This window comes from Staurois parvus, unplaced genomic scaffold, assembly GCF_062004578.1.
Source record: "Staurois parvus isolate SC_StPar_1 unplaced genomic scaffold, SC_StPar_1.0 ptg000671l, whole genome shotgun sequence".
In the NCBI taxonomy this organism is placed as follows: domain Eukaryota; kingdom Metazoa; phylum Chordata; class Amphibia; order Anura; family Ranidae; genus Staurois; species Staurois parvus.
Genome location: NW_028318467.1, coordinates 131,671 through 158,036, shown reverse-complemented (window position 1 = coordinate 158,036; position 26,366 = coordinate 131,671). Strand labels below are relative to the sequence as shown.

Below are 26,366 nucleotides of genomic sequence, written 5' to 3'. Positions count from 1 at the left end.
ATCTTTACAAACTATGTAACTACAAAATATGATATAAAAATTGCAACTACTACAATTTTATTCTCCAGGGTCTTTGCTTCCAGAAAATATTGATTGTTTGGAGGGTTCAACTAATGTTCAGGCTTAAAATGTGCATTTAAACATGTCAGCAGGCTGGCAGGGGCTGGCCGGCCGGAGCCCCTGGTGATCACCACACTTGATCCCCACTGGACTAGAGCAATCAGTCAAAAGTCAGTTACCATTTCTCAATTTAAAAAAAGAAAAATTCTGGAACTGGAGCAAAATATGATAGTGCCTTCATACACACAGTACCTCTAGGTTATAGGTGTATGTCTGCGTGGTACAAACATCATCTACTTTCAGTGTTCCATGCAGGAAGAGGACTCACCATGGCGCTGATTGTTTCCTCCCAATCTGGTCTCTCTCTGGGGTGGATACTACGTGGCAGCTCTGGTACAAAGTCATCTTCTTCCAGATGCAGCGAGGACTTCATTATTCTAAAACATGAGAGATACAATGTAATTTATACTTGACTGACAATCTGTCTCTTCACACACAGCCATGCAGATGTACAATCACTTATTTCAAATTACATTTATGTTCTCATTGTAATTTCTTTTCATACAATTCCACACAGCTTTCAACAATCCCATAGTGACAATCTGTAACAGGCTAACCCCCTTTAAAGAAAGATTCTTATAAAATTCCAACCACTGTCCTAGAAAACATCAGGTAGAATTAGACAATCAAGCCGCGTGTTACAATCCGGTTCTAGAGATTTTATTCGGCCCTGTAAATTAAGGGGACTCTGATGTAAGGGGGACTTTAACAGGAACCCTGTTATAATGGAGGACTTTAATGGAGAGTTAGGGCTGCAGAAAATACCAGGGTGACGTGAAGAGGCTCTGCAGCTTACGCATGTATTTGCAAATGTGTGAAAACTAAACCCCGTTTTTAACGTGAACTGTTAACAGGTAACTCGGTTCTTTGCAGGCTGGCTGGGAAGTTGAGTTGGTAATTTTTCTTTGTTGTTGTTGGACATATGTTGTCCTCCCATGTGCTCCCTACTGCGTAGGCCAGTTATAGTTTGGGCAGTTGCAATTTTTTTGGAATGGGGACCCCGATTGAGGTCGGACTCTGGTAAGAACCCCAATGGAGGGGGGGGGGTTTACTGATGGGCTCAAGATTATTTGGAATTTCTTTACTTTGTTTTAATTAAAAATGTTTCTCTCGTGTTCTAAATCATATCATGCTGATTACAAAAAAAACTCCAAATAATATGAATTCAGATTTTATTTGTTAAAGATCTGCAGGAACTGGTTTTTTTTTTCCCTGATGCACGGCTTGTTTCTCTCTAGGCAGATAACCCATGCAATGAGGGCTCAGCCCCAATGCATGGGGAAAAAAATTCCCGGAGTTCTGTTTAATTTTAAAAAAGTCATTTTTTTTGGCCCGCAAGTATTTGGAAAATACACAATGTGGTCCTTGAACTGAACAGTTTGAAGCCACCTGTCCTACATGATACATCAATACATTTCTATGGTGTTCTTACAATGCACATGCAGGCTTACCCAATATTGAAGAAACTTTGGTTAAATGTGCAATACAACAAACAGGAATATCAGGACAAAATATTACAGGATAAAAATTCCAGTACAAGTGGCAACAGACAAAAAACTAGCTAAAAAAAAAGTGCAGTAACCTATGGCAATCAATCAGCAGTCATTTCTTCTAATTGCTGCAAATTGATTGGTTGCTGATTTTTCTACTCCAGTCAGCTCCTGGGACCATTTTGCATTGTTACCATAAACACATTAGGCCCTATTCATCAAGCTAACACATCAGGTTAAGGATCCTTTGCCTCAAAAAAGTGAAATTTTCTGCCAGTAAGATTTGAACAACTAGCCATAAAGCTTTGTGAATTGGGCCCATTGTTTGCTCTGTACATAAATGCCATCAAGTTTTTTCAGTAAAGCTGAACAAAGAGCAATAACACAAAAGGGACCAATCATAAACCACCTCTTTACCGGCTTCACTACAGTCTACAGCAGTCTGGCTGCTATGGATTCCTGCATGCATTATTACTGCCTGATTGCCAGCACTGAGCATAAAACAACATTTGCAAGTCGAAGATATTGTAGCCACTTCCCACAATTTAAGTCCATTTACACGATCACCGTCTTTAAAAGACTGGACCTTTAATCACAAAAAACATTGCACAATGGGGTAATGGCGAGCAGGGTTTCTGGGTGTGCACCTGTCTGTGTCTCTCAATCAGTGCCATTTACCAAGAGACAAACCCTATTCACCTAAAGTCTATCCATGTTCAATTGGAAATCCACCCCTATTCATCCAGAGAATGGCACTAAATCATACTGTTATTCACCTGCAGCATGTACATGTTCATCTAGAGCCTGTGCCTAGTCACACTGATTCAAGCCAAAACCAACTAGAGACTACCCGTGTTCATCTAAAGCAGTTTTTATCAACCTTTTCACCCCAGAGGAAACCAAAAATAATTCTCAGGTCTTTGCAAATCCCTTTTAAGACCAATTCATTGGAGGATCAGTGAGGAAAATGGCTCTTATATTGGTGGTTAGTGAGAAGAATGCCCCCCTAAGTGGCCTAAGGGCTAAAGGAAAACAAATCCAATAGATCTCTCCATCTACGCTATACATTGTGGATGGAAAAACCTCCCCCACTGGACTATTGTGTTCTGCCACCGGACATCAGGGAAGAAAGACACCCAAAGAGTGAATTTTGGTCAGCTCATCAGGAACTGGCTGAAATTCAAACAATGTATGGTCAGCTTACCATTGGTGGTCAGAACGTCACCTTTTCAAACGGCTATAAAGATCACTGCTGTCGTGCATCTGGCTCTTCCAAGTGGGGTTGGACAATGAACTAGACAGACATTGATCAGATGGTGGGGGTCAATCAACCACAGCTCAGCTGACTCTAAGCAACCTCTGGAGGAACCCTAATTGACAATACCTGATCTGATTGTTAACCATATTTGCATATCGCATAGTCTGTGCCTATTTACAAGGATCATAGCCATATTCACCTACAGCCTACCCCCACCCCCTTCTATGCAGTGCGTGTAGTCACTGTCGTTTGATAAGATGTTGTAGGTAATGAGCTCCAGTGGCCATATTCACCTACAGCCTACCCCCACCCCCTTCTATGTCGGTTTGATAAGATGTTGTAGGTAATGAGCTCCAGTGGCCTGGTGAATCCTAGTTGTGTCATGTCCAGTTCAGTTATGGATCAAACAGCTACTCATTATAGGAAGGTCTTTATTGTCTGCATAACAAATAGAAGCTCTCTGGATGCAGATAAGACATTACAAGCATGTCAGAATTTTTAATATGACAAGAGCTACACCAGTCCAGCCTACACATGTATTCTCTACTTTTACCTACACAGAATGAGAAACTGGAAAATGCTGAACTCAGAAAACGCCTATGAGCTGAAAGAACACACTCCTGGAAGATGTATCTGAATACAGGCAGTAACCAGCACCAAATAAATAATAAAATAATAAACATTGACTTTATTATTTAATAAATTATTTATTGCATAATTTTTGTTTCATAATGCATATAAAGTTGCCATGCCAGGAACAATAACTTACTCTCAATAAGGAATGGGATTGTGCTCCTGGTTTTAAAACTGGACAAAAAAACAAATGATAAATAGGAAAACAAAGTAGTGTCCTTACATATCATTTAAATGGGTACCACATCCTCTGACAATATATAGAACTTCCCAGTGCGGCACGTAGATTCAAGGAGGAGGAACTTTTGTTCTGTGTATGCAGCAGGCACAAAGGAGGACACGAGTGGGAATAGACTTTACAACACGCTGCCTGCCAAGAGCACACTCTGGTATTGAGCGTTTCCTTCCCTCCTGGCCTGTGTGTTGGCCTCTGGACTTGCCTAGCCATGAAGGCGTCTTCTCTGTTTTGGTTTTACTGTATGCGCTCCTTGATGTTAATTCAGACAAGTGGCAAATATCTGTCTTTCCTGAAGAAGCAGGCTGTGCCCTGTGAAACGTGTTGAATGTTATAAATTCATCTATCATCTCTTTGATTGTAACTAATGCTGGAACCACTTATAAACAAAATGGATGATATTTGTATATGAACAAATTGTGATGGCAAGAAGATGTGCACGGAGTATTTTAATATGTGGTTTTATTGGCTCCAAAGTTGTTGTTTTTTAATAGGTAAAATTGACTGTCGTGGTACCATGAAAGTCTTCTCAGTTGCTTTTAAAGGGAATTCCTTTTTACTGGTTTTAAAACCGTTAGAACCTAGTCCTGCTATATATTTGTTCTTGGGGCCTTCCATCTATAGATATATAAAACTAAAATGAAATTTATTGCAGTTTACCAACCCTTAAAGTGGTGGCTTCATTTTTAAAGGTGTTTTTTTTTACCTGGTGTTGTGGCAAGTAAAGCAGCCTTAGATGACTCAATTGTCTTTCCTTTCTGTGTACTTCCCGAGATAAAAATTTAAAACAATTGTGAAAATGTAGATGCACTATACAAATGCACACCCAATAAAGCTGCAGAAAACACTACATGTTTTCCCACATCGCATGAATCCAAATAATAAGAAATCTGCTGTGCTCCTCCCTACCACCTACAAAGGCTTCAAATAAATTATAAACAAAGATATAAAACATCTAAAGTAGTGCGTGTAACACTGATGAACTAATTGTGTACATTATGTAATCCATTTCAGTTGCATCAAGGGCTTAGAGAGGTGGGGGAGGATAAACAGCAGTACACTAATCTTCCCACTGAATGGCTGTGCGGGGAGGCATACGTCTGACCATTGGAAGACAGGCAGGCTGTTCTCCCAGCACTACAGGACATGGGTAAATGAAATGGACAGGCACCACCTTTACCTGCACATGTAAATAACCCACCCTAGATGAATATTAGCCAGTTACACTTAGAATGGAAAATATTTTCATACTAAAAATAGGGGATAAATTGCTCAGAGCAGCTTTATAAACAGGGAATGCTATTTTGGTAATAAACGTCAAAATAGTCAATTTGACCATTGTAAATAAGCAGTGATCCAACACAGGCCACAGTGGCAGACAGAAACGTTTACTAGTTACTAAGCGGTTCTACCAACCAATGGAATGGAATGTCTTCTGACTGATCACTCTGAACTGAGCACCTGGTATGTGAGAATTCACACAGAAGAACAGTAAAGAACAACCACTGGGCAACACTACTGAATATGAGTTATGTTGTAAGCGCACCTGTCAGTGGTAAATGGTTTTTCTAAACCCTCTAACAGCTACATCTGCAGGACAGCTTGTTCTGTTGAAAAACAAACTTGCAGAATCGTTAGAGGAAAATAAAGGAAAGAAAGCCTGAAAAAGAACACTAATGAAGCCACTACATTTAAACACTGGTAAGCTGCAGTATAATAAATGTTTGTTTTTGGATTTAATACCAGTTTAAATGGATCTGACATACTCCCTGCCTGGAGATAGCTCACCCCAACAACATACAGTGCATTGTGGAAGCCTGAGGAAGTGGGGCATCGATCTAGTGACAGAGCGACAGGCAGTGACGAGATAGTAGTAAGTACCTTAAATGGCTGTAAACCTCAGACATGAACATATCCCTCTATATTGTGTACTCTTCTCAAACTAAAACACTAAGCATTATTTCTGTCTACTACCTCCTTTTTTTGCTACCTGCATAAGTCACTTCTAACAAGTGTTCCTGACACCAAGAGTTAAAAAGGTGACAGGGGAGGGAGCTCCAGCACACATCCTGTCCTTAACAGTCTCAGCTCTGTTCCTGTGTGCTGTGTAAAGGGGGGGGGTCCCTTCCCTTCAATCACCTCTAACCGAGCTCTGCAGAATGTAAAGTTAGCTCCCCGCCCCTGCTTTCTAAAAGTTAATACAAGCTGTTCTAATTGGGCACTTTGAATGGCTGCAGAGATGCCAGGGCTGCAGATAAACGGGTGCAAATTATGTAGGAGGATTTGTTTCATCTCTGTGTATCACCTGAGGCCAGTCACTTCACTGGGTATACAGTGGCAAGTAAAAGTATTTGAACCCATTGGAATTACCTGGTTTTCTGCAGTAATTTGCCATACAATGTGATATGATCCTCATCCAAGTCACAGCAATAGATAAACACAGTGTGCTTAGGCTGATGACACACAAACAATTCTAATTTCTTTTGTTTTATTGAACACATCCAATAAACATTCACAGTGCTGGAGGGAAAAGTAAGTGAACCTTTAGACTAATTACTTCAACAAAAGCTAATTGTAGTCAGTAGTTTGCACACCTGGAGTCCAATTAATGAAATGAGTTTGGAGGTGTGGTTTAGAGCTACTTTGATTGATAAAAGGCACTCATACATTTTAAGATTGCTGTTCATAGGGCCAGTTCACACCACGTGCATTCCAGCAGCTTTTCTGCATCAAAAACACATTGATCGTAGGTTACATGGTTTCCAATGGCATGGGCTACACCAGTGCGGTCAGTTCCAGTGCGTTCCAGAAAAAAGAAAAAAAAGTAGAACATGCTGCTTTTTTCTGCACTGAACTGTAGTGGAACATATAAAATGTACCAAAACGCACATGTCCTTATTTAAAGTGAAGAAAAAGAGAGGGGAAAATGAACAAAAACGCATCAAAAAGCCACATACAGCAACACACCTGGACTGTATTTCTATGGTGTGAACCGGCCCATAAACCAATGACAAACCGTTCAGGAGAAGTTGATCTGAATAAGGCTGCAAAGTAATACAAAGAAGTCTAAAGTGTTCAGTGATCCATCAGTCAACAGTCTGACAAATTGTCTATACCTGGAGACAGTTTCATACTGTGGCTACACTTCCTAGAAGTGGGCACCCAGTCAAGGTGAATCCCAAGTTACAACACAGAATCCTCAGCAAGGTAAAGAGGAACCCGAGAGTAACAGCTGAAGTCCTGAAGACAGGACTGGAACTGCCAAACATCCGTTCACGAGCCTACCATCTGTAAGTCTTTGAAGAGGCAGGGTGTCCATGGCAGGACACCACGGAGAAAACTGCTGTTCTCCAAAAAATATATTGCTACGTGTCTGAGGTTTGTGGCAGTTGAGGAAGTTGGGTCACCAAGGAAACCGGTCACACGCCAATCTTTCTTCCATTTGATCCAGTGGTGGTGCTCGCTATGTCCTTTTATGATGGATGGACTCTTGCTTTTACAGCTGGTATGAAGCTTTTTTGAACTGAGTTTCTGTTTGAGTGAGGGGACTATTGAATATTTGCCTCTACTTTGGTCACCTGCTTAATGGGAACCTATTTGGGGTGACATCTAAGCCATGCATATAAGGTCTCGGTAATCCCTGTAGAAGTCTGCATGTGGACATTTCTGAGTACTACTACTAACAGAATAAATTCACCTGGAGACTGGATGATGATGTGCCAAGCTTAAGCACATTGTTTTTGTCTATTCTTGTGACTTAGATGAGGATTAGATCACATTTTACAGCAATTTACTAAAGAAAACTAGTTAATTCCTAGGGTTTCACATACTTATTCTTGTCACTATAAATACGCGTTTACAGCTGCTTTAGGACATCCACTCTGCAGTGTGAACGTTTATCTACTTTACACATAACACACATTTACTTTAAGGCTGTATGAAAAACAAAACCAAAAATGTTATATATTGCAGCATACCAATCATTAGATGTGGTAGAGGAATTCGTTTTTTGTTTCCTTTGGCTTTTTTCCCCTCTGTTTTTACTTGGTGATCTGGCCAGTAACACACCTCCTGCATTAGCAAGACACAACACTGGAGGAATGAGCCAGGACACAGCAGAACACAGCATTGTCAGTCTGTATTAACAGATTTAAAAAGAACAAATTAAAGCCAAACTCTAGCTCACACTTTATAATCAGTTACAGAAAATAGTTTTTTTTCCCTTTTCGAATAAAGGTTTTACATAAATAAATAATGCTGGCAAAATGGACGGTCTCATCCATGTAAGTTGATACATTCTGCTGGAGAGCTTGAACTTCTGAAAAACAGCAGACTTGCTGGCTAAATCACCAGATGAAAATAGAAGAAAACCCCAAAAAAGGAAATTAATACAACCATCACATCTAAGAACTGGTAAGCTGCAATATAACAAATGTTTGCTTTTACGTTTATCACTGCTTTAAACCTGGATTCTGACACAAAAACTTTCATTTTAAAATACTCCAAATTTTAAGAAGATTTTATTATAAACACAAATGTCTATTTTACTGTGTACCCAGGATTTCACGTTATGTTTTTTTTTTAGCATACCAGGTATGACACACATCCCCTATAAGCATGTCTCTGGTGTCTAGAGGAATTGAGGAAGAGGTATATGATGTACAGAGGCTTCCTATGTGGATGGTATATATCAAGTAGTTTAACAACATTAATGAATGGTAAATCTCTCTGTTCGGACCCTCTACTTTGAATACAGGGCATGAATTCCATAAAGAATACTTTCAAATCCTGGAATAGGATTCTTATGTGATATGAGTCAAGGATGTAAAAGTGTCCCTGAAAATAGAAAATGTGAAATAAAAAAATCACTACACCTTTGCACCCCAACATTGAAAATAAAAAGAAATATTACTCTGATAGGCATAAACATGCATATGGGGGATGCGTGTCATACCTGGTATGCAAATAAAACATAATTTAAAAGTATATGTCAGTAGCCCTAAAGGTTATAAATCACTTTGTGTGAAACAAATGCCTTGACAAACTCAGATATTACATTGTAAAAGTAGCAGTAATATCATCACTGTGCTGTACCTAGCCTGTGCAGAGAGCAGAGCTGTCTGAAGGGCCCAACAACTCCATCCAGGCTTTCTACAGGAAACTACAGGAGGGGCGGATATAGGACCAGTCACCCTGCCCAAGGGGAGAGAGCAGCAGTGAGCGGTCTTTATTCCAGGAAGCTCCATCACAAAGCCAGGTTCACAGAGAATTACTGCACAGAGATGAAGAAATACACAAAGCTCACAAAGTAAGAAAACATGCACGCCTCTTGTATAAACACAACAGAGGTTCAGCGCAGATAGCTGCCTTAAGTCAATCAACAAAAGGATACAAAAAGATGATCGTTCCCCTTTACAACATTGATGTATGTGGCTCTGCAAAGACATCCTGAAGTCTTACAAGGAGACTGCCGACAGTAAGGAATCTTTACCAAGCAGCGGCACTGCAGGTGTTACCATGGGCAGAAGAAGAAGATTAGATTTACTTTACAAGGGAGAGTATACAGAAGAATGAGGAATACAGCAGGGAGCAGCTATCTGCCTTTGTTCCAGTGACTGAATGGACTTAGTACATAAGGCACAGATTCCACAATCTCCCCCTCAGATTCCTTCTGCATTGTCTGTGAACAAGGCTGCATTGTTGGTGGGAAAGTGACAGTATGTGATATCGCAGCCATCCATCCTCCTCACACATCTACTTATCTCCCCTGTCTGCAGACACTCATCTATTCTGTACATAGGCCATAAGAGGGGCCCCAGGGAAGAAATACTGGGATCCCCCCCACCCCCCCGAGCCTATACTGGCCGACTGTCCCCCTCACTCATGGTTGGGGGACACAGGAATTACAGAAACGTCACAGATATCTGATGGATGCCATCCAAAGGTTGTTTCATCAACTAGAAAGCAACACATAGTTGGGGCTCCGTTATTATTTACCAAGGCAGACGCTTCATTCTCTACAAGGGGAACGCCAGTCTCAAACATAACTAAATTCACTTGCTTTCCTTCCAATGAGCCAGCAGCTCATTTACAGACGACAACCCGACACCAATGAAAGTCGTTCATGATGAGCTCAGAAGAGAGCTGTGTTTCATCTCCTGCATCGGCCCTAGGCAGCTGTGACAGTCTAATGAGCAAGAGTGCCAGTCACAGGATTGAGAATTCAAACCTTTCCACTTGTTTCCTGACAGAAGATGGAGATCATCATAAAAAATGGATATGAAAAAAAAGGTTTAAGATTTGTACAGCAATAACGAGGTCATGGTGGATGTAAGCGCTAAGCTGAGTTGCCCTTTCATTTCACCTCTAATATAAATGAGATTATAATCCCTGATAAAGTATTTCTCAAGATCCCTCCCCCCAGTGTTCCTAACAAATGGAGGACACATCAGCAGTCACATGCAAAGCTATCATTACTACCCTACACGCTGTATGGAGATCCTAATGCACAATCTGCTTGGATATCGGTGAAGATATCTTGGCCAGGCCTGAGCTGCTGCTCTGTCCTCTGTTGGAGAGGACTCCAGGCACTTGAGCTCCAGGTCCTGGGCAGCTTCTGCTCTTCAGACTCACACAGCTTCCAAGTCCATCTGCTAACACAGATGATCATTCTCTGAGCAGCAATTACACACAACGGCCTAAGGAAGACCTAGGCCTACATGTACTCAGTATGATTAGAGCAGAATTAGAAATACTCAGGGGAGGTTGTGTGATATTAGCGATTTAAATTCAGGGATCAGTGACCACATGGCATGATATTTTATCCATCCTCCATGGAGTCTGCCAATGGCCACAAATACAAAACAAGGGGCTGTGCCATCCACATTATCAACCAAGCTGATCATACAGGTTTGTTGTGTTCTCCAGCCAGTTGGCTGAATGAAAAAAACAGATTCCTCTATCCATACAAACAAGGTGGATGTTGGAATCTCCCCGCTGTGACATTGTACACTGACAGTAGCACAAGCCATTGTCAGAATACGCTGATTAGCGGCTGCAACGTGTCCTTTGGACTTAAATTGACTAAACAACCAACTTCTGTCAAGCCGGCAAGCCCACACACTCATCCAAATGATGGTGGTCCCTGCTGGACTGGCTGAATTTCCTTCTGTGTATGGCCAGCTTTAAAGCATCATTCTCTGAAAGTCTTACAAGAGAACACATTATCAAAAATATACAGCAGACAAAAAGTGCACCAACATAGGAGGTCTGTGAATTTATTAATAGTAATTCAATACAGTAATGCACTTAGGAAAGAGGGAAGATTGTTGTGAGAAAGTACGACTCCACCAATGGAGCAAGATACCCCGGTGTCACCTCTCAGGAGCCCACTTATTTTCTAATCAATATCCCCATGTGTGTGCAGCATTGCTCCCCTGAAATCGCCACCTGCAAAGGGTATATTGTGCAGTCCTCCTCCAGCTTCTGTGCTTTAATAGCTGGATATCAGCACTCTGCTGGTACATACGAGTGTCTGCTTTATGTTTACAATGTAACACTGATAGTGAAAAGTCTTCCCTAAATATTCCAGTGAAGTCTGAGGATTTGTAATTCTAAGGAAATGGTTGTGTGTGGCTGTCACCACTGTTAATCATAGGTTTATTGTGCTGAACTCTTTGACCATTTCATCTTAGCTCACGTTTACACTCCCTCAGCCCATGTACATCTTTCTACAGCTAATGTCTATCCGTCCTCAGCCCAGTTTTGTCCTCCATCTGCCCATGTCTGTCTTCTTGTAAACTGGCCATACACTGATCGAAATTCGGGCCAATCCAGGAGGGATTTCAATCAGTGTTTGTGGGCTCCCCCATTTGACAGAAGTCGATTGTTTAAATGATTTCTGTCAAAGAAGCACAGAAAATCTCCATCAATCAGAAGCTGCTAATCTGTGTATTCTGACAGAGACAATATCCTAGCAGTGGGGATTCCTCCATTTAGTGGATGGAGGAATCCCGCTGGCTGAGCAAAGAAAACGAAGGCTGAATTTTTGTATTCTGACAGGGGGAAGTTAGCCAGCAGCAGAAATTGTACAAAAAAACCCAACAGGCTGCTTGTACTGAAGTCAATCAATAGATCAACTTCTACCTATACAAGGATCAGAATTTCTATCCATCTATTGCCATCTGAAAGGATAAGTTCACCTTTTTTAACATGTTACACCAAACAAACGGGCCCCCGCTCCTTCCCGATCCCCATAGCAGAGGTCTTCTCCTCCCTGTTAGCAATCACAATTTTAGAAAAACGGCTGCATCACTCATTCACGGTGTTCTGTGAATGAAGGAACTAAAAGTCCCAACCGCCTTTGCTACTGTCGGCTTGTAGTTGTTCATTGATTCTTCTCGTCAGTATATCTGCTTGCTTGTACATCCTGTATAGGCAAGCAGATATACTGACAGGTCTGCAGGAGACCTGCATGGCACCAGTGATAAGCTGACTGCTGACTTCTGATGCAATGCTTTATTATTAATATTATTACAGGTACTTATATAGTGCTGCCAATTTATGCCGCGCTTTACACACACACATATACATATATATTGTACATTCACATCAGTCCCTAACCCTCAAGGAGCGTACAATCCAAGGTCCCTAACGAACATTCATACATACTAGGGCCAATTTACGCCGCGCTTTACACACACACACATATATATATTGTACATTCACATCAGTCCCTAACCCTCAAGGAGCGTACAATCTAAGGTCCCTAACTCACATTCATACATACTAGGGCCAAAGTAGACAGGAACCAATTGACCTACTAGCATGTCTTTGGAGTCTGGGAGGAAACCAGAGTACCCGGAGGAAACCCACACAGGCATAGGGAGAACTTGAAAACTCCAGGCAGGTGGTGCCGTGGCTGGGATTCGAACCAATGACCCTATTACTGCCAGGCGGAAGTGCGAACCATTTAGCCACTGTGCTGCCCAGAGGCTCCAGAAACAAAAAATAATAAATTCACATTTTTTTAACCCGCAAAAAATGTGTATTTATTTTTTTGTAAAAAGGTGAACTTATCCTTTAAGTGTATGGCTAGCTTTAATACTCATCTGATGTGTAGCTGATCAGGTGATTAGTGTGTGTTCAGTGTCAGAGTGGGTGGAGGAAACCAGTTTATTTGTATGAAATCAGCTGATCTGAGTGTTGCAGTAAAACATTCAAACTGTGTACATGTGATGACATGCAGTACACAGCTTGTTACAAATGTGCCACAATGCAAGGAGTATAATTACAGGCTCCTGCATTGTGTCCAAATATTATATGTGATTAGTCACAATAAATGACTACATAGAGTGTACATCTCCCCAGACTGAGGCCACATGGGCTGCCTGTAAAACATTACCCCTCCCACACTCAACCCAAATATACAGTTTTCCAAATCTGGTCATTTCACGCTTTTGTTTGACAACTAACCTGGGCCAAGGTGGACGAATTCCTGCAGAAAGGAAACTCACTTATTTCGCCCCCTTTTATTGTTGCTAAGGGAAGCACATGTGTCCTGACTTCTGAGAGTGGACTGACTGGCTCCTGAATTATACGTACTACTCTGGTATATGGGGTACGTAAAACCAACCACTATAAAATGTCAACTGTGAAGCAATAAAAGATTGACTAGTCAATAGGAGGTCAGGGTGGTATTATTTATATAAAAAGAAGTAGAAGAATAAACCATGGAAATGTTTCTATGGTGAAAATCCAGAGGGTGGCTGAGGAGTGATGGTTAGACTTTCAGTAAAGACGTTTTGCGATCGCTGTACTTGTACTCTCATATGGTGCGGTTAGGTTTTATACCTCTGCAGTGTGCGGCGCTGGATGCAGGGGATCTGGTACCCTGGCACTCAAGATCCTAACATTGTGAATGGGAATGACAGCTGTGCTGCAGAGGCACCTGCAGTATGCTACTGTGTGTATGCACACCCTCTGCTTCCTGCACTCATTCACACATGTGCGGGGGAGGAGAACGGGTTAATGGTGACCTTTCAGGACATTATAGCCCAGGTGTCATATTTATCACAATGCACAGAAATAGATGTGTGAACAAGGGGGGACCCAGGCCAGCAGACTGTAATGTATGCATGCCTCTTCTCCTCCCCCAAACTACTCAATTCCCACACACAGGAATGCAAGCAGCAAACAATGAGCATGCAGCCTGTGCGCTCTATAGCCTGCCTACCATTCCCAGCACATCCACACTACAAAGCCCAGGACACAAAACATGAATGACTGACCTGTCCAGATCGTCCAGATTACTCCCTGATGCCATCCTGGCTGCAGATGAAGGTGCTGCGTGGAGACTGGGGAAAGCAGCAGCTAGCACAGCATCAGTCCCTCCCTCCATGCTGCTCTATGACTGCAGAGACAGGCGGTGGGGTGCTCTCCAACTCTACAATGAGGTGCACTAGCCACCTGGGCTCCTCATCATGTGCACAGGATCCTGCAGTATTCACACCCTGTCCAGGTAGCAGGAGCACATTACAGGCAACACATCCACCGAGCTACTGTACTGCAAGCCCTGACCCCTGGAACTCTGGGATTGCCACAAGACAAGCCTTTCAGCTGTTCATTTGCAGGCAAAGGGAGGGGAAGAGCCATAAGGCAGTGTCAGAGGAGGAGGGCTTGGCCTCTCAGGGCATATTGTTCTCCTATTTCAACTTGTGTGAGCTTCAAAGGATTGATTCAGCTTTCTCCCAGACACACAGGGCCCATGCTGGAGAGGGCTTCATAGCAAGGCATGCTGATGGACAGCTGTGATGACGCTCCAAGCCACAGACAAGGGATTCTCCATCAGCCACGTACAATGCGGTGCTGCCTGCCCACAACAGCACTGACAGCAGAAGGCAACCAAAGCTCATTCTGGGGTCACATGAGTGCTGCAACACTGCCTTGTGTGTTCTATACTCTGAGCATCATATGGTGCTTGTTATATTCACCCCCTATTGGAGGCGCAGCCCTCTGTGTTTATACATTCACCCCATATTGGAGGCGCAGCCCTCTGTGTTTATACATTCACCCCATATTGGAGGTGCAGCCCTCTGTGTTCATACATTCACCCCTCTATTGGAGGCGCAGCTCTGTGTGTTTATACATTCACCCCCATATTGGAGGCACAGCGCTGTGTGTCTATACATTCACCCCCATATTGGAGGCGCAGCCCTGTGTGTCTATACATTGACCCCCATATTGGAGGCACAGCGCTGTGTGTCTATACATTCACCCCCATATTGGAGGCGGAGCCCTGTGTGTCTATACATTCACCCCCATATTGGAGGCACAGCGCTGTGTGTCTATACATTCACCCCCATATTGGAGGCGGAGCCCTGTGTGTCTATACATTCACCCCCATATTGGAGGCGCAGCCCTGTGTGTCTATACATTCACCCCCATATTGGAGGCACAGCGCTGTGTGTCTATACATTCACCACCATATTGGAGGTGCACTCCTGTGTGTCTATACACTGACCCCCATATTGGAGGCGCAGCTCTGTGTGTCTATACATTCACCCCCATATTGGAGGTGCAGCCCTGTGTGTCTATACACTGACCCCCATATTGGAGGTGCAGCCCTGTGTGTCTATACACTGACCCCCATATTGGAGGCGCAGTCCTGTGTGTCTATACATTCACCTTCATATTGGAGGCGCAGTCCTGTGTGTCTATACATTCACCACCATATTGGAGGCGCAGTCCTGTGTGTCTATACATTCACCCCCATATTGGAGGCGCAGCCCTGTGTGTCTATACATTCACCCCCATATTGGAGGTGCGGCCCTGTGTGTCTATACACTGACCCCCATATTGGAGGAGAAGCCCTGTGTGTCTATACATTCACCCCCATATTGGAGGCGCAGCCCTGTGTGTCTATACACTGACCCCCATATTGGAGGCGCAGCCCTCTGTGTCTATACGCTGACCCCATATTGGAGGCGCAGCCCTGTGTGTCTATAAACTGACCCCATATTGGAGGCTCAGCCCTGTGTGTCTATACACTGACCCCCATATTGGAGGCGCAGTCCTGTGTGCCTATACACTGACCCCATATTGGAGGTGCAGTCCTCCAATATGGGGTCCTTTCCTCCTTTCCAAAACCGAGCTCCTAGTTTTCCCCCCAGCTCGTGCCCCCACAACCTCTGCATCACGACCAATAACGCCACCATCAGTCCCATCCCGCAAGCCAAAGTTCTAGGTGTCACTCTAGACTCCAACCTATCCTTCCAGCCCCATGTCCAATCACTGGCAAATTCATGCAGGCTCCACCTCCGCAACATCTCCAAAATACGTTCGTTCCTAACGCCAGACACTACTAAACAACTCATTCACTCCCTTATTATCTCACGACTCGACTACTGCAACTCCCTTCTCACCGGCCTACCTCATCACAGACTCTCCCCGCTTCAGTCTATCCTGAACTCAGCAGCCAGACTCATCCATCAGCTCCGTATCCGCCACCCCCCTCTGTCATTCCCTCCACTGGCTTCCGATTGCCCAACGCATAAAATTCAAACTACCAACATCGACGTACAAAGCTATTCATAATACTGCCCCAAACTACCTCACCGACCTGATATCCAAATACCACCCAACATGTACTCTTCGCTCCTCATAAGACCTCCTACTCACTAGTTCCCTGGTCTCCTCCTCCCATGCCCGACTCCAGGACTTCTCTAGGTCTTCCCCCATCCTCTGGAACTCACTACCTCAATCCATCAGACTGTCACCTACCCCCCTCACCTTTAGGCGCACCCTGAAAACCCATCTCTTCAGGGAAGCCTACCCCGCCCTCACCTAACAGCCAATCTCCTTCACTCATCCTACCACTCCATTCCCCACAGCCATTTCCTCCTGTACCACTATCCCCTCCCTCCTAGATTGTAAGCTCCAAGGAGCAGGGCCCTCGAACCCCTTGTGTATTGTATTGTCTCATGTACTGTCCCCCACTATAATGTACAGCACTGAGCAAACGTTTTGCCGTTATATAAATACTGTATAATAATAATAATACACTGACTCCATATTGGAGGCACAGTCCTGTGTGTCTATACACTGACCCCCATATTGGAGGCACAGTCCTGTGTGTCTATACACTGACCCCCATGTTGGAGGCGCAGCCCTGTGTGTCTATACACTGACCCCATATTGGATGTGCAGTCCTGTGTCTACAGTATAAACTGACCCCATATTGGAGGCGCAGTCCTTTGTGTCTATACAATAACCCCCATATTGGAGGAGAAGCCCTGTTTGTCTATACACTGACCCCCATATTGGAGGCGCAGTCCTGTGTGTCTATACACTGACCCCCATATTGGAGGCGCAGCCCTGTGTGTGAATACACTGACTCCATATTGGAGGCGCAGCCCTGTGTGTCTATACACTGACCCCCATATTGGAGGCGCAGCCCTGTGTGTCTATACATTGACCCCCATATTGGAGGAGCAGCCCTGTGTCTATACACTGACCCCCCTATTGGAGGCGCAGCCCTGTGTGTCTATACATTGACCCCCATATTGGAGGCGCAGCCCTGTGTGTCTATACATTGACCCCCATATTGGAGGCGCAGCCCTGTGTGTCTATACATTGACTCCCATATTGGAGGCGCAGCCCTGTGTGTCTATACATTGACCCCCATATTGGAGGAGCAGCCCTGTGTGTCTATACATTGACCCCCATATTGGAGGCGCAGCCCTGTGTGTCTATACATTGACTCCCATATTGGAGGCGCAGCCCTGTGTGTCTATACATTGACTCCCATATTGGAGGCGCAGCCCTGTGTGTCTATACATTGACCCCCATATTGGAGGCGCAGCCCTGTGTGTCTATACATTGACCCCCATATTGGAGGAGCAGCCCTGTGTGTCTATACATTGACCCCCATATTGGAGGCGTAGCCCTGTGTGTCTATACATTGACCCCCATATTGGAGGCGCAGCCCTTTGTGTCTATACCTCGACCCCCATATTGGAGGCACAGCCTTATGGGGGGGATTTACTAAAACTGGTGCAGCTATGCATAGTATCCAATCAGCTTCCAACTTCAGCTCATTCAATAAAGCTTTGCCATTAAAATCTAGAAGCTGATTGGTTACTATGCACAGGTGACCCAGATTCTGTGTGTCTTCACGAATGTATCAATATATTGAGCTATATATTACTGACCCCGCCCTGCCTGTTTATACATTGACCCCCATATTGGATGCACAGCCCTGTATGTCTATATATTGCGCCTTATATTACTGACACACCCCTGCATGTCTAAACATTGACTCCCATATTGGAGGCACAGCCTTATGGGGTTTATTTACTAAAGCTGAAATCAGGTTCCAGGTTTTACTGTCAAAACTTAAAGGGATTCTAAAGGCTTATTTTTTTTTTAAGAAAAAATAACAAACAGGTTTTTACTTACCTGATGTGTGCAGTGGTTTTGCACAGAGCAGCCTGGATCTTCCTATTTTTGGGTCCCCCACAGGCTCTCCTGGCCCCTCCCTCCTGATGGGTGCCCCCACAGCAGGCAGCTTGCTATGGGGGCACCCACTGCTCCATGTGTCCATTCACACACACAAAGACGTGGCTCACCCCCCCCCCCCTCATCTCATTGGCTTACTGGCTGTGACTGACAGCAGTGCGAGCCAATGGCTCCCGCTTCTGACTCAGCCAATGAGAAGAGGGAGTCCCGGGATAGCCGAGACTCCAGTGCACATCGCTGGATCGAGAAGGGGCCTAGGAGAGTATTAGGAGGGGGCTGGGGGTGATGCTGCACAAAGGCTTTTTACCTTCGTGCATTGAATGAAGGTAAAAAAACCTTGAGCCTTTAGAACCACTTTAATTGAACAAGCTGAGGTTAGAAGCTGATTGGTTTCTATGCAGAAGTGAGCCTGATTTTGCACTCTCCAGCTTTAGCAAATACAAGCCTATGTGTCTATATACTGAGACCTACATTGACACAGCCATTCGTGCCTATATATTGACCCCCATATTGGAAGCACAGCCTTGTGTGTCTATACTCTGAGCCATATATTTCTGGCATCCTCCTGTGTGTCTATATATTAAGCCCCATATTACTGGCACAACCCTGCGTGTGTGTATATATATATTATATATCTATTTATATCTCTCTCAAGCCCCATATTACTGGCACTGCCCTGTATGTATACACATTGAGCGCCATGTTGGAGGCACAGCGCTGTGTGCCTATACATTAAGCCCCATATTAGCACAGCCTATTGGGTCTATACATTGAGCCACATATTACTGGCAAAGCCTTGTGTGTCGATATATTGAGCCCCATATTGGATGCACAGCTTTGTGGGTCTATGCATTGAACTCCATATTACTGGCACAGCCCTGTGTGTCTATGCATTAGGATGGATTCACTAACGGCAAATAGACTGTGCACTCTTCAGGTGCAGTTGCTCCAGAGCAATGCAATGAAGCTTCATGTGAATGAAGAGTACCCAATCACATACAAGGACAATAAAACAGCATTTTTGCATCTACACGATTAGATAATGAAAGTCAGTAGAGCTTCCCCTCATTTACTAAGCACTGGAGCAACTACACTTGCAAAGTGCATAGTCTATTTGCCTTTAGTAAATTCACCCCACTATGTCCACCATTGGCAGCTCATCCCTGCGTCTGCACATTGAGCCACATATTACCAGCACAGCCCTGTGTGTCTATATAGAGCCCCTTACTACTGGACAGCCCTGTGTGTCTATATATTGAGACCCATACTACTGGCACAGCCCTGTGTGTCTATAATTTGAACTCTATATTACTGGCACAGCCCTCTGGGTCTATATATTGAGCGCCATACTACACGCACAGCCCTGTGTGTCTATATATTGAGCCCCTTACTACTGGCACAGCCCTGTGTGTCTATATATTGAGCCCCATACTACTGGCACAGCCCTGTGGGTCTATATATTGAAACCCATACTACTGGCACAGCACTGTGGGTCTATATATTGAGCCCCATACTACTGGCACAGCCCTGTGGGTCTATATATTGAGCCCCATACTACTGGCACAGCCCTGTGGGTCTATATATTGAAACCCATACTACTGGCACAGCCCTGTGGGTCTATATATTGAAACCCATACTACTGGCACAGCCCTGTGGGTCTATATATTGAAACCCATACTACTGACACAGCCCTGTGGGTCTATATATTGAGCCCCATACTACTGGCACAGCCCAGTGGGTCTATATATTGAGCGCCATACTACTGGCACAGCCCAGTGGGTCTATATATTGAGCCCCATACTACTGGCACAGCCCTGTGGGTCTATATATTGAGCCCCATACTACTGGACAGCCCTGTGTGTCTATATATTGAGACCCATACTACTGGCACAGCCCTGTGTGTCTATAATTTGAACTCTATATTACTGGCACAGCCCTCTGGGTCTATATATTGAGCGCCATACTACACGCACAGCCCTGTGTGTCTATATATTGAGCCCCTTACTACTGGCACAGCCCTGTGTGTCTATATATTGAGCCCCATACTACTGGCACAGCCCTGTGGGTCTAAATACTGAGCCCCATACTACTGGCACAGCCCTGTGGGTCTATATATTGAAACCCATACTACTGGTACAGCCCTGTGGGTCTATATATTGAAACCCATACTACTGGCACCGTCCTGTGGGTCTATATATTGAGACCCATACTACTGGCACAGCCCTGTGGGTCTATATATTGAGCCCCATACTACTGGCACAGCCCTGTGGGTCTATATATTGAGCCCCATACTACTGGCACAGCCCAGTGGGTCTATATATTGAGCGCCATACTACTGGCACAGCCCAGTGGGTCTATATATTGAGCCCCATACTACTGGCACAGCCCTGTGGGTCTATATATTGAGCCATATACTACTGGCACAGCCATGTGGGTCTGTATATTGAGACCCATACTACTGGCACAGCCATGTGGGTCTATATATTGAGCGCCATACTACTGGCACAGCCCTGTGTGTCTATATATTGAGACCCATACTACTGGTACAGCTCTGTGGGTCTATATATTGAGCCCCATACTACTGGCACAGCTCTGTGGGTCTATATATTGAGTCCCATACTACTGGCACAGCCCTGTGTGTCTATATATTGAGCCCCATACTACTGGCACAGCTCTGTGGGTCTATATATTGAGCGCCATACTACTGGCACAGCCCCGTGTGTCTATATATTGAGCCCCATACTACTGGTACAGCCCTGTGTGTCTATAATTTGAACTCTGTATTACTGGCACAGCCCTGTGTCTATACATTAAGCCCAGTACCAGCCCAGGGTTCTGCTATACTGGCACTGAGATGACACTATGAAGTTCTCTTCTGCGAATAAATTCCTAATCAGCAATGCTTGTCTGTGAGGTTACACACAAGATCTTCCCGAGAGATGTTATTCCCCTGAGTCACATATCTGCCCACATCAGAACAGGCCCGGACAGGCAGACAACACTGTGATTAACCCTCTCCTGCAGCACTGAACATGATCTGCAGGAATGGAATGGCATGTGTAGCCAAACCTTTCCAGAGCCTGTTGTACTGTATGGGGGTCATGTGATGCCCAATTCCACAGGTGTTTTGCTTTCTCTAAGTGCAGAAGGAAAACAGTTAAAGCCCAACTTCAACCAAAACTTTTCTTTATGATGCGAGGAAGGCTTAGAACCTCCTTTAGACTGTGTCTAGATTGGGAGGATTTCTTCTCATATCCTATCCCGGTGACAGGGGGTCAGTGGAGCAGGAAATGATGGGAAATGATTCCAAAGAGAAGAATCCCCCGAGATCTCTCTGCAGACAGAAAAGTACCATTACAAGAGGCACTTTACATGCAACACATCACGATGACCGGTCAAAGGAACATCGCTAAGGAATCACATTGTATTTACTGAAAAATTTTGACTGAACATCCTTTTACAACAGAACAGACCGGAATGACAGAAGTGGTACAGCAAGAACTGGGATCATACATTTACACAGCAGAGACGACTGAACATAGCTGGGGTCACATGAATGTGTCACTGTATATCCAATACACACCGGGACTCGTTACTAAACTTTATTGAAGGGTTTGCACACAAGGCCTCATGCACACTGGGCATTTTTACAGCTGCTGTTTTGGGTATAAGGTGTTTTTTTCTACAGCCTGTAAACTCCCCTGAATGTTATCCTATGTGTCCATGCACACATACACTATATTGCCAAAAGTATTGGGATGCCTGCCTTTACACTCACGTGAACTTTAATGGCATCCCAGTCTTAGTCTGTAGGGTTCAATATTGAGTTGGCCCACCCTTTGCAGCTATAACAGCTTCAACTCTTCTGGGAAGGCCGTCCACAAGGTTTAGGAGGGTGTCTATGGGAAGGTTTGACCATTCTTCCAGAAGCGCATTTGTGAGGTCAGGCACTGATGTCGGACGAGAAGGCCTGGCTCACAGTGTCCACTTTAATTCATCTCAAAGGTGTTCTATCAGGTTGAGGTCAGGACTCTGTGCAGGCCTGTCAAGTTCCTCCACCACAAACTCGCTCATCCATGTCTTTATGGACCTTGCTTTGTGCACTGGTACGCAGCCATGTTGGAACAGGAAGGGACCATCCCCAAACTGTTCCCACAAAGTTAGGAGCATGAAATTGTCCAAATTGTCTTGGTATGCTGACGCCTTAAGAGTTCCCTTCACTGGAACCAAGGGGCCAAGCCCAACCCCTGAAAAACAATCCCAACCATAATCCCCCCTCCACCAAACTTTACACTTAGCACAATGCAGTCTGGCAAGTACCAGTCTCCTGTCAACCACCAAACCCAGACACATCCATCGGATTGCCAGACAGAGATGCATTGCACTTGGTGATGTAAGACTTGGATGCAGCTGCTCAGCCATGGAAACCCATTCCATGAAACTCTCTATGCACTGTTGTGCTAATCTGAAGACCACACAAAGTTTGGAGGTCTTTAGCTATTGATTCTGCAGATAGTTGGCGACTTCTGTGCGCTTCAGCATGTGCTGACGTGGCCTACCAATTTGAGTTGCTGTTGTTCCCAGTTGCTTCCACTTTGTTATAATACCACTAACAGCTGACTGTGGAATATTTAGTAGCAAGGAAATTTCATGGATGGACTTATTGCACAGGTGGCAACCTATCACGGGACCACACTTGAATTCACTGAGCTCCTGAGGGCGATCCATTCTTTCACAAGTGTTTGTAGAAGCAGTCTGCATGCCTAGGTTCTTGATTTTATACACCTGTGGCCATGGAGGTGATTGGAACCCCTGAATTCAATGATTTGGAGGTGTCCCAATACTTTTGGCAATATAGTGTAGGTTTTTAGCAGCATTTTTTGGCAGGGGTGTTTTCAGGCTGGAAAAAAAAAATAACAACTACTGAGTTCGAAGAGGAGTTTTCACCTGTAAAAATGCGCTAATGCTGAAAAACCACAAAATTAAATTACACTAAGCCAGCTGGTATACAGGCTTAGCACATTCTATTCAGCAAATTAAATAAACAGGCATACTTGATTTGATTTAGATTGGCCAGCCCTGTTTGTTAAATCAGGCTCAATAACACTTCCAGACTTGCAGTGAGCAATGTTCAGACCAGAATCACCTTGTTCTGTGATTATCCCAATCCCTGTGTGACATTTCTTTGAACATCAGACCAATAATCTTTGTACAAAATTGGTGAGGAAAAACTAAAAGGCACAAAGTCCAAAGTGTTCCCCCTACCAATGAACTGTGGACTACTTTCGAAGTGTAGTTTTCAGGTCCTGCCCTTTATTCACCCCTCTCCTGGTGAAGAGCCCAGGTCGACTACCTCCTCTGCCTATCTATTGGTCTGATATCACCTTCTTATCCTCACCTGAGCTTCTGGAGCCCATCTTCTATGCTGGATTTGCCTGCAAAAGTCCAGAATTGCTGAGGAGTAAGGTAAGATTTGGGGTATCCTGGCAAACTGCCATTACAGCTTCTTCTAAGAGCCCAATATCTTTATTTTACAGAGCCAACAAGTTCCAGGCCCTTGCCATTTGATGAAAGGAGCCTGCAGATCAGTATATAGAAACAAATATTTTTTTTAGCAACTTTTCACTATAAAATTTCTGGGTGCATATCACTTGCATTGCCAATCTTGCTTTGAGACGGGTCACCAGAGAGAATCATTGAGAATACCCACAGACATACAATTGTGTTCTAATCTGACTATATTTGTATGAAGTGCCTATGGGTACCCTATATTACTATTAACTGGTTACTAATCACACTGGGAGGGATGTGTCTGTGTCCCCCCCCCCCCCCCAAAAAAAAAAATCAGATGTCAGCTGATTGAACTGTATTTATTTGGAATCTGATTGGTGGAAAACATTCTAAGGAGTTTGTCCCCCAACCTTCAAATTTCAACATCTTGCAGTGCAGGTTGGTTATTTTACAGCAAGTCAGGAAATGTTTTGAAATGTCTTTGCTGCCGCTTGCTCAACCATCTCACAATTATCATGACAGTGCTAAGTTTCATTACAAGCAGGCTGGTATGGACAGTGAAATCTTTAGAGCTGAGCTGCGATTTTAATTTGCACTTGTGAAATAATTTGCTTAAGTCATTGGCTTAATTTCTCATGTGACTCTAAATCAATATGAGAGAGAACTGACAAGAGGGAATTCTCACACTACAGGCACCTCTATAACACATCAACTTTGTGTGGCTCCATGTGGAGTTTCATGGGAACTTACAAGTCAGAGATTTATCATAACTCCTAGCAAATAGCTAAATGAAAATATTAAATACATATATGGCGCTGCTGTCTGTGCAAAAGTACTTTCATTCCGATTTATCCAGTCTTGAGTCTTTACACAGCTCTGCCACATAGCACAACCCTATCTACCAGGGGAAGAGACTTTATCTTTTTCTGCTGAAGTTCACTCACAGGCTTCCTGCCCACCCTCACCCTGCCACTGAACAGGACAAAAAACAGTATACTCTGCTTTCTCCTCCTATCAGCATGGCTCCTTACACTGCATCACAGCAGCTTGTGATACTACTATCTTCCCCTCTTTGAGCTCTGCTAATACCAAGTCAAATTCACTACTTGTATTGAAAAACATACACATGGAATGATGCATTAGTAATTGGGAAGCTGCATTCATGAGTGCCTTTTTATCCTCTAACCAACATACCAGGCCCAACACCAAACTCTACACTCTCCTCCTTCGACCCTGTTACCACCAAGGAAGTTACTGAACTCCTTTCCAAGGCCCACTTCACCACCTGTCCCCTGGATCCTGTCCCCTCACGACTGTTGCAGCCTCCTTCCTGCTCTATCCTAAACTCTCTAACCCACATCTTCAACCTCTCACTCTCCATGGGCACCTTTCCCTCCCCACTCAAACATGCACTGGTTACCCCCATCCTCATAAAACCCTCGCTGGACCCCATCTGTTTGAATAACTTAAGACCCATCTCCCTGCTCCTGTTTGCCTCCAAGCTTCTCGAGCGCCTTGTTCACAACCGTATGAACTGCTACCTCACCGACAACAACCTTCTTGATTCCCGACAGTCTGGCTTCCGCCCACAACATTCCACAGAAACTGCCCTACTAAAACTCACTAATGACCTACTAACTGCTAAAACCAACGGCCATTACTCCATACTCATACTCCTCGACCTTTCCACTGCCTTTGACACAGTTTACCACCCACTCCTCCTCAGTAAACGCCACTCCATCAGCCTTCGTGACACTGCTCTCTCCTGGTTCTCCTCTTACCTTTCTCAGAGCACTTTCAGTGTCACATACAACTCCTCCTCCTCCGCTCTGCTTCCTCTTGGGTACCCCAAGGTTCTGTTCTTGGGCCCCTCCTTTTCTCTCTCTATACCTCCTCCCTGGGCCAACTGATAACCTCCCATGGCTTCCAATACCACCTCTATGCTGACAACACCCAGATCTATCTCTCCACTCCCCTGCTCACCCCCTCAATCTCCTCACGTATCACAAATCTACTAAGCAACATATCAGCATGGATGTCACATCACTACCTTAAACTTAATCTTTCAAAAACTGAAAACTCCCCAGTCCCCCACTCACGACTTTACCTTTAAGATCAACAGCACAACCACTGGTCCTTTCCCTCATGCCAGGATGCTAGGCGTAATCCTAGACTCTGACCTCTCCTTTGGGCCCCACATCCACTCACTGGCTAAATCCTGCCGCCTTAACCTCCAGAACATTTCTAAAATCCGCCCTTTCCTGACCAATGACACCACAAAACAACTTATCCACGCCTTGGTTATATCCCGCCTCAATTACTGCAACTCCCTCCTCAGTGGTCTACCGTTACACAGGCTATCCCCCCTTCAGTCTACTATGAATGCTGCTGCTAGACTCATACACCTTACCAACTGATCAGCGACTGCTGCCCCTCTCTGCCAATCCCTCCTAACCACAGCTTACAAAGCCATCCACAACACTGCTCCTAGCTACATCACCAACCTCATCCACAGATACTGCCCAAATCGCCCACTCCGCTCCTCCCATGATATCCTTCTCTCTAGCTCCCTCATCACCTCCTCCCACGTCGCCTCCAGGAC

The 26,366-nt window shown here is 44.4% G+C and overlaps 1 protein-coding gene across 8 annotated transcripts in view; it reads right to left on the bottom strand.

Moving 5' to 3' along the window:
• ARHGAP32 (Rho GTPase activating protein 32) overlaps positions 1 to 26,366 on the bottom strand; it is a 291,658-nt gene that overhangs the window by 150,263 nt on the left and 115,029 nt on the right. For 3 of the 8 annotated variants that reach the window (XM_089652086.1, XM_089652087.1, XM_089652088.1), the window contains exons 1-2: positions 8,831 to 8,848; positions 389 to 497 (exon numbers count right to left, since the gene is read on the bottom strand). In XM_089652086.1, coding sequence (XP_089508212.1) covers positions 389 to 493 — 105 coding nt within the window. In that variant the 5' untranslated portion in view covers positions 494 to 497; positions 8,831 to 8,848. Of the gene's footprint in view, positions 1 to 388; positions 498 to 8,830; positions 8,849 to 14,025; positions 14,335 to 26,366 lie in introns of those variants that run through there. The other 5 variants (XM_089652090.1, XM_089652091.1, XM_089652092.1 and 2 more) reach the window with 3 other exon arrangements.